Genomic DNA, 18,997 nt, shown 5'->3' with positions numbered 1-18,997 from the left:
TGCAGCCATTAAAGCAAGCCAGTTAGGTAATAGGGTGAGGACCAAAACTCCAATTTTTTGTTAAGGGTGCCTACAGCACCTCAGCCTGTATCTAGCTGTTGTCAACAGGCAGAGCACTGTCACAACTCATCAGGACACAGGTGGCTCTTAGAGAGGCCACATAGGAGAAGCTGGCTGTTATTGTCCTTAGAGGACAACGCGTCCATTGGCAACCACAGCTTGGAGAATGACTGCGATGAGTGCGAAGTTACTGCAGTAAGTAAAGTTATTTGAAGGACACATTCTTTGTTTCTGATGACATGAAGCTGGGAGTTACTGTCAAAACAGTGGAGAGATGGACTCTACAGGAAAAACTGGAAAACACCAATAATTTGAATAGCAGTAACAAGAAGGAGTGCAGGGTCATGAACTCAGAGGCTTAATAATGAGCTCTCGGCTCATACCAGAAATGCTTATCTATTGAAAACAGTGGAGGAGAGAAAGCTGCCGGTGCACTGGTTAATCATAAACAGGCTTTGAGCTACCAGCGTGGTGTAATGTGGCTGAGTAAAAGACAAGTGCGATTCCAGAGTGTTCGGGGGAGGAATTTTTCAGGAGCGATGGGGAAATATTAATGCTGTTGCGCTTGTAAAACTGCACCTGGAATTGTCTTTACAATACTCGTCACCCATGTTGGAAGACAGATGAATTCAGCTGGAGCAGGTGCAGTGAACGGCTACAGGGATTAGCACTAGGCAATTTAATATACAGGAGTAAACTGGAAGAGCTTGACTTATTCGTCCTAGCAGAATAAAGGCTAAGGAAGAATGCAACTGTGCTCTATAAATGCAGCAGTGAATTAAACACAAGGAGTGAGAAGACATATTTAAACAAAAGAACAATAGTGCCTTGAGCAAATAGGTGTGTGGGGCTTGGTTGTGATTAAAGTTTCTAACAAAAGGTTCTGGAATATTAACAGAAGAAAGAAGCCAAAATACTCTTCAGATAGATTTTAATACATTTATGGAGGTGACTGTACGAAATAGTTACCTGTGAAGAGAAATGGAGCCCGCGAGGTCCCTTTTGCTGTGTTCCTAGGCTTCCTGAAGTATATTGTTAATAACATGTTTTCCTTTTGATTTTTATGAAGCATGTTACGTGTGCCTGTGCCAGGCATTATGCGTACCCGTGCCAGGCATTATGTGTGCCCAAATAGCACTCACTTTGGGACTAAAAGCTTGCAAATGCAAGTCTTAAACACTCTGATCTTGGACTAAATCAAGCAGACTCTCTAGTTCAGAGAAGTACAACTCGCAAAGGTACCCACCTTCAAAGATTTCAACTTAGGAGCATGAAGTTGGGCCCCCTCCTTCACCAGAATATTTCTGCTTCCTCATCCCCATGTCCTTTATCTCTTCAATCTTCCTCTCCCAAGTCTCCGGCTTCTTGAAGCAGTTACCAGATCTTATGATACTTAATCCTTCCTTTCTTCCATATGTTTTCTACAACCTGGTGTTTCACAGCCTGCCTAGACAACCATTCTGTGCTTCTCTGTGTCTCTTCCCAATCTGAAACATCCCATCTTGGGTGGCACAACAAAGCGCCTAGTGCTTTTACTCCATACGCTGCAGTGCAGGAGCTTGTCTCCCCGTTGGGATTACTGTTGGCAAACAGCAGTTGCAACCCAGCAGCTGTCCCAGTTCACAGTACAGTGTGGGCAGGTGCCCAGTTGCTGCCAGCAGGTACTGACCACCTCCCCACCTGTGCTCCCGCTCCCTTATCGCTGCATCTTTAACACCTGCCTGCAGCAGCCTTTCAGCCAGTCTTTCCTTTGACCTGTAACTCCAAGCCCTTTCCCTCTCCCACCACCCTGCACCTCCCCTAGAGTGGCATCTAACCCAGGAGTCTCCGTTCCCGCCGCAGATGTCTGAGCTGGCACGCGCGACAGCAACCTGCCCATCGTACTCCGCAAGCAGTGCAGCGAGGCAGGCCACACAAATCCGTTCACCAACAACACAGTGATGTACAAACACAGTCCCTCTAGCTCAACAAATTTCAGTTCCTACCACCCTGAAGTCCGTTTCATCACACACTGTGCCACAGCATTTGCTTGTGACTCCCAGCACCATGTGCACCCTTACTGTACGGATATCAGACCACAGACTAAGCTAGAAAACCGCATGCAGGACCAGACAAAGCTGCCGGGCTGGATTCCTGCTGCTTTCTCTGAACGACCTGCACCGCTGAGCTGAAGACACCTTTTATCGCTCTTCAACAGTGAGCACAGGAGGATGCCAGTGCTGGGTTTGAAAACCTTTCTTTTGATTACAACAAAAAGGGTTAGCTTGGAATCCCTTAATTGCCACTGGACATTAGTCAAGCAAAGGTGTGCTAAGCTAATTAAGGTGATTTTAAGTGTTTTTCATTTCCTGTCCCTAACATTCCTGTAACTGGATACCTTCCTTTTTATTTGGGAGACTACTAAAAAATAAAACTTAGATAAACCTTTTTTGCTCCTCTGACTTTCTTGCTTTTTTTCCCTGCCCTTTGGTGGCATTGTGGGCACCAGTTTAACATGAAGCATGACTTCCCGTATAACCCCAGCGGTCTCTTCGATTTTCAGACAGGCTGTGCACACCTCATCCTTTTTTGGTTGCCCATCTCCTATACAAAAGTCTACTGGTACTGCTCTGTGTTCTCGGGGGCAGAGCTGAAGGGTATACCTTGGTTTTTAATATTTAAATTAAAAACTAAATTTTACTTTTAAAATTTTATTCATGTGGGATTTTATTTGTGTACCATCTTAATTGTGTGGGAAAGGTATTGGAATAGCTCACCTTGGGGCGTGGAAAATTCACCAATTCATTTGCAATTTTTAGAAATAAGGTGATTTTTTTTATATAGGTGACAGTATGGTCTAAGACAAGATGTAGTTCAGGAAGATTCTGTATGTTACCATATCAGACTAAGCTGCAATCATTTTCCCCACCCTACACTTTCTACATGTGTGCAAACTATAAACCATGACTGAGAGCAAATCTGATGCAAAACCAAATCTACCAACTTATCCTTCATACTTTTTCAACTTTTGAAAAATGGAAAATAAAACACTGACAACAGGTTATTAGTTGTTTAGCATGTCTTCCCTAACGGGGGTGTGTGTCTAGTATACCAACCCTACTAGGGGTGCTAGTCTACCAACGTTATGGCTTTGAAAGTTGTTTCAAATCTCTATTGTGTTGAATGACCGTCCATGAAGGGATAGCTGGTATTACTCTATGGAGAGTTACACTGAAGAAGAAAATGTCTGTCTTAGTAAGTATTCATTTTAAGTGATGGTTATAAAGAACAGTGATGAAGGAAAAAGAAAGTAACTACCCAAGGGCTAGCAGGCATCCTTCCCCAGAGGAAATGTGGAATTCATAATTCTTACAATGAATGTAACCAGAGCAATATGCATTATTTGTAAACCTGGAACTTATTTCACCTCCTAAGTGAGTTTGCTAGAAGGGATTTTTTTTTTTTTTAAAATGAACTATCTATATGTTAACTCCCTTTGTTTCCTTTTGTATTTACCTGTTGGTGAAAAGATGCTTGATACCTTTTCTCCATTAGAGCTTGCCTGGTTATTCCATTACAGAAGTCTATGTTCCAGAAGGAAACCAACCCTTTGGCAATGATGTAATTTTCACAGGAAGGTTCAGGTTAGTTCTTTAACAGGCCGGATACCTTTCACGCCCTCTGGAGATGGAAAAAAGCAGCTCCACAGGTATAAGATAAATAATTTCAACCTGGTGTTTTTAATTTCAGTTAGAAATGGTTCTTAATGACAGACACGTTTACTTAATGATTCGCTTTGCCTTGATTACATTGTAACAAGCTGTGATGATTCCATCCTGCATTACTGTACATGGTCTCCTTAAAAAGGATTATGATTTCTGCAAAAGAGAATTAACTGCAGGAATATATTTTGAGATCATCTCCACAGCTTTCTTATTTTAGCTGACTAGCAAGTCCCATGTTATGAAAAAGAAGCAGATTTCTCATGCTGAAAGGCGCCGTGGTCATGCCTCTTCACTTCTAGCTGGATCATGGGGAATTTTACTTGTTTTTCAAACCATTTAGCTACAGTGAGAAGCTGCTTCTCTTGGAATGACTGTCCAATGAACTGAAGCCCAACTGGCAAGCCTCTCTCTGAAAGAGCTGAAGGAACATTTATGGCTGGCAGTCCTGAAAGAAAAGAGAGACACATGCAAAGACTTAGTATTAAACAAATCCAGTTGGAATAATTTTTGTAGCAATTCTACTCTTAGAGCTGTTTTTATGTAGAGGAAAAAACCTAGTTTTTGCCAAGACAGGTTGGAACAGATGACCCTTGACATACCTTCCAACCTGGTATTCTATGATTCTACTTAAAATAATTTCAGTCAATGAAGTAAGGATACTGTTAGGTGATCACAAGAAATGAATTAGAGTGATTTAAGGAGTCAGCATCCTCTGAAAAGAGGATCAATGCTCCTAAGAAAGAGATTTTTGTCTCTGAAACTTGAATGGATTAATCTTATCTGCACCCCCCACCCATTTTAAAATCTAGTCTTACATTTTAAAGCATTTCATAAATAAACTATGCTTATACATGGTTAACACTGTAAGAGGTAAAAGAGGTGAAACATCTTGATTCTAAAGAAGAGGTTAAATAACTGAAGGGAATGGACATTAAAAATGACTAAACAGGGGAAACCAGCTGAATTCCTGTCCCTGCTCACCAGCCATGTTTGCAGCCTGTGTTAGGATGTCATCTTGTGCGCTACGGGTTCTGTTGTCTTCTTTGATGAATTCCATATATGGTACTGCATCACTCAGAGTGGTAGGAGTGAGTAAAATATCAACACCGCTCCCAAAAACCTTCACAAAGTCACTGGCAATGAGACGTCTGACTTTCTGTGCCTTGACGAAGTAATTCTCATAGTTCCTAGAAAGAAATACGGACGTGAGGGCCTGACGCTAATTCAAAAAATACAGAACCTAATTTCTTAGTTACTGTAGAAAAGACAAGCCCAATATTCCTTCTGGTTAAAAGACTAACACTGGTACTTGAGTTTTTGATACACCAGAAGCATAGTCATCAAACATGGTGTTTATGCTCTCATAGCAATGAAGCTGTCAAAGAAGGAAGAGATGAGGGCATCCTGCTGAAGAAGGGTGAAGGGAAAACAAAACCCTAGTTTAAAATAAAAGTTGTTTTGATTTTTAGTTAATTATCACCTTTCTGAAACTAAACCATGTACTGAATTTCACCGCAGGGCAGCACAGCAAAGCCTAGAAACAATACGGAAGTAAGCAGGCCTGGAAAATAGGCGTTAATCATTTAGGATTCAATCCAGCAAGATACTTAAAGCATGAGAAAAAGTCCCATCATCTAGGGAGGGCTCCAAATGGACTTAAAACTATGTATATGTTTGCAGTATACTTCTCTGTAGAATACTGTCAAGAACTTATCTTTCCCTAACCTTTTTTTCTCATGTAAATTTGTACTCTATGAACTTCTAAACTGTCTTTACACAATTCTGAAGCAGAAACAAATCAGCTTTATCAACGATCTGGACGAGGGGATCGAGTGCACCCTCAGTAAGTTTGCAGACGACACCAAGTTGGCCCAGAGTGTTGATCTGCTTGAGGGTAGGAAGGCTCTGCAGAGGGGTCTGGACAGGCTGGGTCGATGGGCAAAGGTCAACTGTATATTGAGATTCAACAAGGTCAAGTGCTGGGTCCTGCACGTGGGCCACAACAACCCCATGGAACGCTACAGGTGTTGGGAAGAATGGCTGGAGAGCTGCCTGCCAGAAAAGGAACTGGGGGTGTTGGTTGATACCCAGCTGAACATGAGCCAGCAGTGTACCCAGGTGGCCAAGAAGGCCAATGGCACCCTGGCTTGTATCAGGAATAGTGTAGCCACCAGGAGCAAGGAACACCTGTACTCGGCACTGGTGAGGCCGCACCTTGAATATTGTGTTCAGTTTTGGGCCCCTCAGTACAAGAAAGACATTGAGGTGCAGGAGCGTGTCCAGAGAAGGGCAACGAAGCTGGTGAAGGGTCTGGAGCATGTGTCTTATGAGGAGCGGCTGAGGGAGCTGGGGCTCTTTAGCCTGTATAAAATTAAGCTCAGGAGAGACCTTAGTGCTCTCTACAACTACCTGAAAGGAGGTTGTAGCGAGGTGGGGGTCGCTCCCTTCGCCCAAGTAACAAGCGATAGAACAAGAGGAAATGGCCTCAAGTTGCACCAGGGGAGGTTTAGACTGGGTGCTAGGAAAAATTTCTTCACCAAAAGGTTTGTCAAGCATTGGAACAGGCTGCCCTGTTGGAGGTACCCTGTAAGTGGTACCTTCTCTGGAGGTATTTAAAAAGACATGTAGATGTGATGCTTAGGGACATGGTTTAGCAGTGGACTTGGCAGTGCCAGGTTAGCAGTTGGACTTGATCCTAAATGTCTTTTCCAACCTAAATGGTTCTATGTCTATTGTTCCTTTCAACTTCATATGCAGAACTGGTAAGTGTCGAATCCCCAAATTCAGAGAAATTCAGTTTCAAAAGTAACCACCGTCTAAACCCACAGCTATTCTACAAAAAAAAAAAAATCCCCCCCACCAAATCCAAAACCAAACCACAGAGTGGGGTATTAACAACTGCTACATGCCAGAGTGTTTGTAGATAAAACAACTGAAACTGTCCCAAAGCCACTTCTTTTTTAGAGTAATTTAAAGATTTATGTTTCTGAAAAACTGCAACGAAAATGGTTAGAATCAATAACAGACTGCAGATTCAAGATAAGAATTTATATACCATGGGAATTAGCCATTTTTTCTACAGTCATTTCTGAAATCATTCTAGCTGTTAACATCAGAAAAACAGTAAAAGGAAAAAAACAGACCTCCAACAATATTTGAAACCAGAAAGACTATTTTGGGTTCTAAAAAAGGGGAGCGGGGGGAAATACTGTTAAATCAAGCACATGCTCTCTATTAATTCTGATACAATATGGACAAGCTTCCATTCCTTCCTGAACAATCACCTAGTTATTTCACAGATTTTAAAAGCAGATAAAAATAATCTGTAAAATGCAACATTTTCAGGAGACACAGATGGTTTTTCTCTACTATTTATTCTAAGAATGCTTTCTGAACCCTGGGTTCTGTTCTTCAAAAGCAATTCACTGTGGATGGGAACAGGACCCTCCTCTTCAATCTTGTTGGAAGCGAATTGTATATTCCTTCACAGAATAGTGAGCTACATGAATTTTAAAGCAGCCTTAGGAAAGCTGATCTGGACAGTTGTAACCAGAAGGAGCACACTTGGCAGGAATATCGGCATTCCATAAAAGCTGGTTTTTACATACTGACTGACAACATTCCTGTCTCTGCGAGCAATTAGAAGTCACATCTGATGAATACTCTTGCTGACAGAGCTCTTTCTGTAGTGCTTTGAGATTGATTACACGACTAATATTTGTTAGTATCTGAACAAATTAAGACAGAGAAAAACAGCACTTTTGCTAACATAAATCAGGATTGTTGGATAAGACTGAAAACTAAGAAAAAAAAGTCAAATTGATCCATGCACCAACTTCTCTACATCAGCTGTATAAAAATATGTCTAAAAGACATTAGTTCAGTACCTTTGCCAGTGCCTTCCTTTCCCTGTATACTGAGGCAAAGAGCTATAGTTAATTTAATTACTGTATCTTCTGGCTTTCTCTAAAAGACCTCACTAGAATGTACCAACAGCTGTTCTATGCAGTTTTAATGAGGTTAACAGCTACAGAACTTTAACACTACGACAGTAATGGCTTCAGCATGATTTTAATGTCATACCATAGGACAGATTTTTTTCTTAATTTAACTAATGGGTGGAAATAATAGTCTGGTAGGAAAAAAGAATAAAAAATCACTAAGTTGTTTTACTTATTTAATAAAGAAGGCTCACTGGTAAGGCTACAGGAAAACATTTTCATTCATTATTAACAATTCACTAGGTATTATATTGCTAAAGCAATAATAATAATACAAGTAGCTACTAGTGTAAGGCGAATTTTTTTCATGTCAAGATGAACAATTAATCATCACTTGCTTAAAAAATTGTTAACTTGGCAAATTTGAGTTTCAAGATGTTCTGCTTACTGTTTCAACAAGAAATAGTTTCCTGACAGAATTCTTCCTCTTACAACATCATTAAAGCCTTCTCGTCGTGTTGCAGCATACATACTTTCTGTGGAATTGTTCATGTCAGAACGGTGTCCTGAAAAGAAAAAGCAATTTGGAAATTAATACTTTTTGTAATCCTTAAGTTTTAACAACATAAGGTAATGTTATACATAATAATACAATAGGCTACTGTTTGCTGCAGTCTGACATGCTACTATTCTGGAAAAACAACAAAGCATATTCCTGTTTTGTTACAGAAATATTACATAGATTTTAAACCCAGACACTCACATGTCTACAAGTGAAATATATTAAAACACGTATTTAATTACTCGTTTTTATTTGGACAGGGTTTTTACTCTATTCTGTCTTGGAGAAATAACACCAAGCATTCAACCACGAAAAGCATATCTGTTATAACTAATACTTTTTAATGGCATCCAGCAATGTTTCTATAGTCCGAGAAAAAAGTTTTTTCAAAGGACTTACCATATTCCAGTCCATCAAACCTGGCCATATTTGATGCCACTTCTGCTGTGCACAGCACATGATAGCAGACAATTGAGTAACGAGTGTGTGGTAGACTCACTTCAATTACTTTAGCACCTGCATTCTTAAAGAGGTCAGTAGCCTTTGACCAGACAGCCAAAATTTCACTAGAAAGCCCCGGTGCATGATATTCCTTAGAGAAAAACAAGAAGGGGAGTGATTTTACATACTGGCTTACTTCTAATGGCAACCAAAATACTAAAAATAAATACACTGAAACTGTTACCTCACCACTATATGATTTAAAGGCTTCTTGCATCTACTAAATATTATAAAATCAAGCAGTATTAAATTAACAGAATTCAGTCTTCTAAGAATATTATGTTAATCTCAGTAGGATCAACCCACATATTGCAGACCATGGAATTTCAGCAGTTTCTTCTGAAGGAGAAATTACCCAGTTATCCACTTATTTGTCTATTCACAGAAACTGTACTGCACTGCTCTGCAGTTCGTGGGTAGAAACTCTTCAGGTTTAAATCCTAATGCTAGGGCTGCTGCGAGTAGGAAAGATAAAAATAAATTATGGCCACAGCATATCAGTGGCAACTGGTATGCCTCACTGAAATGAACAAAACAAGCCACCAAAGAAGAACTACAATCAAGGGGTTGGGAGAAGATTTAGACAAGCTACATTACTGTTTAATAGCCAAGTTAAAGCCGTTCTATTAAAATTCTCTATTTTTGAAGGTACTTGCTTTAGTTCTAACTCACTATATCGGTGTCCTAATACTGGCTGATTTCTGAGCAGCTACAACCCATGTTTAATATATGCATGTATCTGTTTAGGATAATCTGTAGCAGTAGAAAACAACTGTCCAAAGGATATGAATAATTAACAATACCACTATTTTAGAGTTATCTAAATCTAAACAGTATGCAGCTAATTAATTTTCTAGGCATACAATTTTTTTTGGTTCACAGTCCCTGAATAATTGGTCAGTGGACAACTGTTTACCACATTAAATCTTTTGGTATACCTGTCCTAGCACAGGTTCAAATCTGAGAATCAAACTAATAAATGTTATTCACATTACCCCTTTGAAGACAGAGCCTTTACTAAATTATAAATAGGCTGAAGTCCCAAATTGCAAGTATCCTTATAGTTACAAACCTGATTGAACTGCATACATCAGAAGCCAGATTACAGTTGTCTTCCAATCCTTATTAGAGCTCTGTGAATCACAGCTCCTTGCGCTACTCGTGTGCCTTTAAAATTCTGCTTTGTATTAATACAGTGCCATTTAGACAAGCATCTCAAAGCACTGCACAAACAATACTAACCTCACTGCATGAGAAAGCACTAAGAGCAACTTGTTTGAGGTTATACAGGTGACTGGTAAGACAGCAACAGAGAGAAACAAGAATTGAAGTTCCCCATTTCCCTTGGAACTTCCTGACAGTGCCTCCCATGACAACGACAAAATGTTTTAGATGAAGCATTAGCATATGCTCACTCCAAATTGCCTGCACAAGCAACAGAGCACATACTGTTCTTTCCCAGGAGCTGCTCATATGCCTTCACTGTTTTAAATCATGAGAGACTGGGAGGTGATGGGCAAGACATTTTTTGTTAGATCTTCTATTTGCTGTTCCTTCTAACAAGTGTTGACAGAATTTAAGTGTTACCTTCGGAATTCCTATTGAGAGCTTGCTAACATCTGTCAAATCAGATAGTTCAAATGGCTTAAAGTTGTCCTGAATCGTGGTAGAGTCTTTAGGATCATGTCCAGCAAGTGAACCTGAAATATGACATGACATACGAAGAACAGGAAAATGTACATTGGGTAGCCAGAATTCAATTTGTTTTGAGACAATATTGTAAACAAAGATGTGTTGTATACAAAGACATATGTAGTAGTGATACCTAACACAACTGCTGCATCATCCACGCATCTGGTTAAGATTCCTGGTACATCCATCGAGTTCACTAGAGGAATGAGACCATGGCGAGAGATCAGTCCATATGTTGGCTTTAAACCTACTACACCACAGTGAGCAGCAGGGTTTCGGGTAGATCCTCCTGTGTCTGACCCTAAGGCTCTATGGTTTCAAAAGGATTATCATTAGTAAAATAATTCAGAATGTTTCCAAATAATAAAAATGTATGGTTTTAAGACACATGGATTTAAAAATGTGTGAATTCTTCCAGATTAGAAGTCATAATCACACAGCCTAAATTTCAGTCTGCTCCTTATGTCTGCTATTTTTTATCTGTTCTCTTATTTTTCTTAGGGTCTCTGAATTAGCCACTGGGAGAGCCCAGTCCTCTTCACAAAGCAGAGGTAGATAGGTAGAATTTAGGCCATCTGAATATGGCCCTACATATCTACTTCCACTTCGCCTGTTGGTCTGTTCCAATTCTGTGCACTCCAAAAGATACACCTCATGTGATTTAGCATACAATTTTCAGACATTGATAGCTTATTCAGTAGCCAATACACTATGAAGCAGCATCTTCCAGTATACAAATACTTCTTGCCCCAGTAAGAGGGCATACTTTTCAAAGTCTAGGATGTTTTTCCCGTTTCCAAACCTACAAAGCATAGCATCAGAACTCCCAGCTTACAGTAGCTTAGGTACAATTTTATGATACTAGTTTTTCTTAAGTTAACTTTTTTTTGTTCTTTCACAGGTGAAACCTTGTTCTTTCTACATTGAAATTTTTATTTCAAAAAACTATAATGGAACTGGAAATTCATATTGAAATGAAACCTGCTCTTCTCTTGTTTTTAATAATTTTAACGCCAGCACCATTTAGAAAATAAAACAGCTTTCATCCAAACCTTTGCCAAAAATAAATCGAACTTCAGAAGGAGGTATAATTTTTATTGAGGTGGTAAATGTGGCTTTTCCCATAGGCATCTGTTTCTGAGATGGCTGAACCAATTCAATTGGCTTTGCTGAAGTGGAATTTTTTCAAAGCTTTTAGTGTTGATATAAAACATCTTTAATTTTCTAGCATTTCTGTACATCCAAATCTCAAATTGAAAAGACAAAGACTGGCAACATTCCTGATGCTTGAAAGAAATAATAGAGTGGATATACAAGAGGTTATGGGCAATAAAATAGCTGGATGAAAAATATCCCTGATCTGACAACGTGCTGAGCAGTGCAAAACGGGAGTTCGGCATGCCCAGTAACATAAGAGAAGGTGCCAGACCCTATCAGGATCAGCCCATCCTGGCTCAGGACAAGGACCAGCCGTCCTTGGGAATGGCTGCACTGAGTTCAGTTTCAACAGTATTAAAACACTGAGTAGATTACAGCCTAGCAAATGGCAAGGAGGAAAGGTATAATTTTTAAAAATCATACAATAAATCAGTCTTTGTATCTAAAAGCATAGTATTTTTTCTAAAAAGCTGTAATCAACATCAGCAAAAAATATTTTAACAATAAAGTAGATGCTTATAATATAGTTATGGGTAAACAATGACACAGTAACTAAAGAGCATTCTTAAACACCTTCCAGTTAAGAGCTCAACTGAAATAATCTTCCATAAAATGTGCTCCACTATGTAGCTCTAAAAACTGCATAAAATGAAAGGTGTAAAGTTTTAAGGATCAGATTTCTTTTAACAGTTGGATTGGGAAGATAGTATTGACAGCTGATTGGTTAAATAGCGCGTTGCTATTCCATGCAGAAAATAATTATTGTAAAATAAAAAAATCCAGCTTGTTTAAATTCCTTTAAAGAAAAAAAAAAAACACATTAAAAAAACCCCAAAACCTAAAACTGCCTTTTAACTTTTTAAAACAGACAAGTTTGTAAGTATCTGTGTAGTATCTGTGTATCCTTTTGTTAAGTCAGGGATTTGAAAGCTTTTAGATCCCAAATCTCATGTATTATTACATAACTCTGCTATAAAAACAAAGGAGGGAAGATTATCATACTGTTGTTACAAATTAAGAGATCTCCTCATTTGCTGAATTACGTTTTCAGCGTGTATTTGTGTAATGCACTTACCAAGGAAGAGGGTGTGTCACAAGCCCCGTGTTAATTTTAAGAGAGTATGCGGGAATAACAATAAAACTGCTGTTCCTTTACTGCCATTATCATTTTATTTCACGCAGTGCAAAATGGTCAGTATGCTGAAAAACACTCAAAATAAGTCTAAATTTGCCTACATGGATTCATTCTGACTTCACAATATGCCATGAATAAACAAGGGATGCTGAAATAAATTCTTGCATGCCAGTGCAACTAACCCTCCCATTTCAAACTAGATTATGAGAAAATTATAAAACTAAAACCTTCCAACATAGAGACATTTAATAAAAAACAATTTTAAAAAGCCTCTTACGCAAAACATGTGAAAGATGACACAGCAGCCGCGCTGCCTCCTGAGCTCCCTCCCGTTATTACCCAGTTAGACTCTTCGTCCTCAGAATGGGATTTTGGGACAGATTTTTCCTTGTACTGTCTTGAGTAACTCCAGGGATTTCTGACTGGTCCAAATACCCCATCCGTACTCCCAGATCTAAGATAATTAGACAGAACAAATAGAGACAGAAGTGACAGATGACATACTGCATTCACCAAGTTTTTTTCTTTATCCAATTCCTCATCCTTCACCCTAGCAAATTCAATTTCAACTCAAAAAGACCAGTGTACCTAAATCACTGTGCAGTCAGCTTCAACAATGTTACACAGAATTGTTAAGTTTATAGATCTTCATCCCTTTCAACTCATACCTCCAACTTTTGCTAATACCACTGAAAAGAATGTAATCACACAAAGTATAAAACTGATTTAAGCTATGTAACAGTAAAGCTGCATATCAGCTTATCAGCTTCAAAAGAAAGGTCTTCTGGTTTCCTTACGCTCCCTTGTCATTTTGAAAAGTCAAAAGATGATGACCACAGTCTTGTGGAAAACCATGCTGCTAGAGGTGGGGGAAAGCCCTGCAACAGCAAGAACAAGCACCTCTACATAAATCACACACTATTACTCACTCTGCAGTCCTCTTCTGAGGCCACAGTTTGCTGGTCCAGCATGTTAGACTGGCTTCTCAGAAACTGATTTCAGTCAGCTTGTGGTCACCTAAGCACAAGCTGCCAACAGTAGCGGGGGCAGGAGGTACTTTCCTCCTTCCTCACAACCTCACCACCATGTTCCCCCTGACTCCAGGGTGCCAGTGACATCAGCCAGTGTCATCAGAGTGGGCAGTTGACACTGCAGTTGAAAACTAACCTTACTGAGCTATCATTACTTTTGAGCTGGATCAGCTTCCTGATCAAGTTCATGGTGCAGCTGTGTTACTGCTAGCATAAGAGACCACACAAACACACAGACCAGAGATGAGAGGCCAGTGGTGGGATAAACCTTTATAGGAGTATCGTGTGCTTTAATGAGCTTAGACTAGTTGTAACACTGCGTATCAGGGTTTATTCTGAGCTTTTTCCCTGCTCTTCCTCTGAAGAGTCTCTTTGACACAAAAATGACTTTATCCAAAACAATGCAGTCAAAGTATTTCCACCCCATCCATGTGAATTCCCAATCAAATCTCCGTCTTCAGTTTAGGTAAAATAAAAACAAAACCAAAAGGCAACACTTATTGTTTGTAATAGTGTGCCGGTTTTGGCTGAGAAAGAGTGAATTCTCTTCACCCCTATAGTAGTCAGGGGCCTTTCCAGCTTCCCATTCTCTGCCACATGGGCAGGAGGCTGGGAGGGGTGGGGCCACAGCCAGGACAGCTGACCCCGACTGGCCAAGGGGATGTTCATTCTGTACCATGTGACACCATGACCAGTACATTAACCGCTGGCACATGGGGAGGGCAGTTGCGGCTCGGGGACCTGTGGCATCAGGTTGGTGGGCAGCTGCATCACGTGCGGGTTGTTTCAGTTGTTCATTCCCCCTTCCCCGGGTTTTGCACCCCTCTCATTGTTTTCTTTTCCATTGCATTATTGTTGCTGCTGTCGTTATTGTTTTACTTTAATTATTAAACGGTTCTGATCTCAACCTATGAGCTTTACCCTTCTGATTCTCTCTCCCATCCCACCAGTGGCGGAGTGAGCAAGCAGCTGTGTGGGGCTGAGTTGCCAGCTAAACCACAACAAACAGGTAACTAGTCCCAGATGTTCCTTTCCAGATCCAGCAGCTGTGGTGACAGAGACTCCCATTCCTAATGGCCCAGGGCCATTCTGGCCCAGAAGCCCAGCCCTTCTATAGCTTGGTTGCCTTCACTGATTTGCTGGGGAATCAATTTGTGAGAGCATTTTCCAATGTGCTCCTGACAAAAAAGTCACCAGCATTAGCTTAGGCAATTTAAAGTGTTGCTCTAGATTAGCCTGTTTGCAGTGAATCAGGGAGTACTCATACAAATTACTCTGGCGGCTGACTGGCAGAGGCTGCCATTGGGGGCATGATAATAATTAGCTAAGCGCCAACAAACACCAGTAAGGAGAGAGAAAAAGGCAGCAATTAACTGGTGGTGTAACCAATTCTACTAACACACTACTGGATCTGGAAGAAGCCTGCTTGTCCTTGGCCTTCTGCAAAGGCTGCACTGCTTCATCCCCCTCAAACACAGCTATAATCAAACACTATGTTCATAAAACTCAGCATTTATATAATTTACACAACAGTATAAATGCTCAGGGAGAAATTCACGCAACTCTATATAGTCTTCACAGGTAAGCATTCATTATTTTCTAACCTCACAGAAAGAGGAGTTAAGGATTACAAGTAGATCAGAACAGATGGTATATATTCTATTTAATGTGCAATCACACATTAAAAATAATAAACGTCACTCACCCCATGGCAAATTCATCTAGGTTTGTTTTTCCTAAAAGCACAGCTCCCTGATCCAGTAATTTCTGAACTACTGTAGCATTGTAAGGAGAAATATAACCTGAAAACAATCAGAAAAATTAAGAGTGATTGGTGAGACACAGCTGATTCAGAAGTGGCTACTTCGAACACTTCAAAGTTGTAAATATTTATGCATAAGAATTGTCAGTTCACAGTTCCAAAATTTTGCTTCAAGTTAACAAGAGTACTTTCAAATTTAGCAAAAGTAAATAAAATGCTGGGGTTTTTTGCAATGTCTTTTTTTTTTCTTCCACAACTTACAACTCAGTAATTCTGGATTATACATCTCTAGAGTGTGGAGCTAAGACTTCACATAAACAAGATATCACAAGGGCAGCAAATTACTGCATTCAGCCAATTTGCAGGAACTGCTTAAATTAGAAGAAATGGGAAACAGCTCTTTACAGAAAAGCACTAAGCTATCTTGAATTACCTCCCATTACCATGAGGTAAAGGAGCCTATGGTTAACCACAAGCTGAAATACTAACTGGCTATATCCTGTCATCAGACATCTGCATCCATGATCACTTAGACCTTACATAAACTAGGATAAGAACCATGATGCTTACAGATCCTGAGTAGCAACCAATTCCTTTTGTGAATATTGATGGGTTTCTCCACCCTCAACAGGAACAACAAGGACAACATCACTCCTAATACTCACAGCTGTGACACTGCAATCAAACCACAGTGGGTCTGAGAATGTGCTTTAAGGAAAAGCATCTCGAAGAACTTTGCTATTTTAAGAAGTTTTATGTTATATTTTATTTTTTCTGCTATTAAAAAACCCCATAACCAGATCAGGGTTTCACTGATTCACTTGAACCATCTTCCACAAAACTCTTCAGTTTTACTTTATGCAGAATCATAGAATCATTAAGGTTGGAAAAGACCTCTAAGGTCATCAAGTCCAACTGTCAACCCAGCATAAATAAAAGAGATAAAAGAAATGTTTTCTACTTTTGCTTTTACTACGAAAACATTCTAATGTCTTGAAAATGTTCATGGCATGTTAACAGAAACAATGAGCTTAGGAAATTTCAAAAAATTAAAAAAGCCTTATAGAATGTGTTTTTATATCAGGAACATAGAGAAAAGAATTGTTAATCTCTACTCTTCCTACAGCCATATGAAAAAGCTACTTAAGTCACCAGTTATCAACAGAACAACAACAAAGACGACTGTCTTTGGATTTTGCTAGACAGAACAGTACTGACTGCTCTCCTGTGGACCTAAAAGTAAAAGCAAAATGTGAACTATAGAACAATCCTATTTTAGTTTAATACAGGTTATAATAGGCTATTTAGTTTATTACAGGCTGTAATAAACATTGTGTTGTTAAAAGCATGTAACTATACGAATAAAGGAGATAATGTGCTTACAGAAAAAAACCAAAAAGCTTCTGTAATACCAGATGAGCTTGGCAGAATAAATTAGACAAATATATTTCCTCAAATGAGTTCAGCTCATTTTTTAAAAATATTAGATTTCTGGAAGACTCCAACTCCATAAACCCTCTAAAGAGAAGAGCAAGAGCTCCAAAATGAGATCTGATTTTACTTTAAAAGCTCTACTGTACCTTTTAGCATGTTTGATGCACATGTTGTCTCAATGCCAGCTGTATTGAAGTTGTCTTTCACTGCAATAGGAATTCCATCCAAAACACCCAGTGGCTGACCTGCATTAGGAATTATTGCAAGGACAACAGAGATTAAAGCAAAGTGTGCTATATTTATAGCCTTCCTACCAATTACAGTTTATTTTACATGTCCCTTTGGATGTTTTCTGGAAGCACGAATGCTATCCACTTAGTGTTTGATAGTGGTCTGTTAAACTTTCAAGAACCATCTTCCATTCTAGCTCTAGCATTGAGCATCCTGCCCAAACCAGACCTGGCCCCGCAGGGCTAAGCGGAAGTGTCTAAGCCTGCAAGACAGGCAGCTGCTTTCATATGGATTAGCTATCCCAAAGGAGTGCTTACCTCTTCAAATGTGACCATGTAATGCTTATTTCAGCCATAGGTGCTGCCTAAATCTACTCCATCCCTAGGCTGGGAGCCATAAATTCTGCCTACCTGACATACACAGTAGATATGATCTAAAAAATTACCGAAGCAGAGAAAATCTTCCTTAAGTGATCAATTATCCATCATTCAGGAAAAAAAATATTAAAATTAAAAGGCCTATGTCAGGAAGCAAAACACTCTGGCTGGCAATTTTCTTAAGCTGACAAAGGACAGCATGTGTCACCCAGGTAGGCAAAAAAAAAGTGCCCTGTTAGGTGAAAATTTCCCTTTTCTGTCTTCCTGGAAATGCGGAGGAAAATGAGGACAGTCAGCCTCTAAATACTGGAGATAACAGGACTAAATGTTGTTCTGTTCACCAACCAATAACTGCAATTAGCAAAGTTGCTTTATTTTTATTTGCGTTCTTAATCGAAAACCTGACAGGCTGAGTGAGCCAGGTGTTTTATCTACCCTGGTCAACCGGCCTGCAAAAGACCACTGCATCTTCCTGTTTGTGGTAGCTGTTGGCTACCAATTCAAAATAAACTGCTGAGGGAAAGCACAGCCAACCAGCAGCAGTGAGGTTCAAGAAGCCTGTTTAATCTGCAGTGCCTGGTTTGGTCCAGGTTTTGCCTCTGATTTTTGAGCTGAATACACTAGTGGGTGCCAAGCATACACCCACGAGCATGCAGCCGCAGAAGCCTCAACGGCAAGCCTCACCTCCTGATAGTCAAAGGAGGAGTGCATACATCTCCTTTAAAAAGAAAACGTGCTTCACCTAAGACAGGAGCTCCTCCGCAGCAGCTTTTTAAGGACTAATATCAAGTAGGAGCAAACATACCTCTTCTGTATCTTTCCTCTGATTCTTCAGCCTGCTTTAAAGCAGTTTCTTCCGCTACGGTAATATAAGCATTGAGAAACTTGGTGCTTTTGATGAGGGAAAGGCACTTCTGGCAGAGGTCCGTCGGAGTGACGCGTCCTTCCCTCAATGCTTTCGAAACCTGAAAGCGCAATCCCCCACTCAAGGCAGCCGGCTGACAGAGCCCGCTTCGCGGCGCGAAGGGGACAAAGCGCCATCCCCGCTGCCAGTTCGGGAAAGAGCTGGCAGCTGGAAGGGCACCCGCCCGCCGCCCCGGGCCTCGGGCAGAGGGGACGGGAGGTGACACCGCGACGAGCCCCCTCGCCCCGCTCACCTTGCGAGCCCGCCCCGCCGCCACCCCGCTCCGCCGCGCGCCCTCTCCGCGCCGCGGCGTCCCGCCGGGCGGGCTGCCAACACTCACCTCACAGAGAGAGACGCGCAGCATGGCGCCCCGACCCCACCGCCTCACAGCCGCCGGTCCGCCGCCGCCTTTCTCCCGCCGCGGCGGCTGGGCGCCGCCATCTTGCCGCAACACCGAGCGGCACCATTGGCAGGATCGCTAAGAAGGCGGCCGCACATTGGCTGA

General features: G+C 40.6%; 1 protein-coding gene across 1 annotated transcript; it reads right to left on the bottom strand.

Annotated features, from left to right (window-relative positions):
• Positions 1-3,751: 3,751 nt before the first annotated feature.
• QRSL1 (glutaminyl-tRNA amidotransferase subunit QRSL1) lies at positions 3,752-18,963 on the bottom strand. The gene is made up of 11 exons (XM_075087382.1): positions 18,833-18,963; positions 18,394-18,553; positions 17,127-17,225; positions 15,490-15,586; positions 13,031-13,207; positions 10,594-10,769; positions 10,356-10,468; positions 8,667-8,859; positions 8,154-8,271; positions 4,746-4,951; positions 3,752-4,209 (listed from the first exon to the last, which is right to left on the bottom strand). Exons 1-11 carry the CDS (start codon positions 18,854-18,856, stop codon positions 4,001-4,003), a joined length of 1,572 nt encoding a protein of 523 aa, XP_074943483.1. The 5' UTR covers positions 18,857-18,963; the 3' UTR covers positions 3,752-4,000.
• Between the last annotated feature and the right edge of the window lie 34 nt (positions 18,964-18,997).

The sequence above is a fragment of the Phalacrocorax aristotelis genome, chromosome 3 (assembly GCF_949628215.1).
Source record: "Phalacrocorax aristotelis chromosome 3, bGulAri2.1, whole genome shotgun sequence".
NCBI classification, from domain to species: domain Eukaryota; kingdom Metazoa; phylum Chordata; class Aves; order Suliformes; family Phalacrocoracidae; genus Phalacrocorax; species Phalacrocorax aristotelis.
This window is presented reverse-complemented; position numbering and strand designations above follow the sequence as displayed.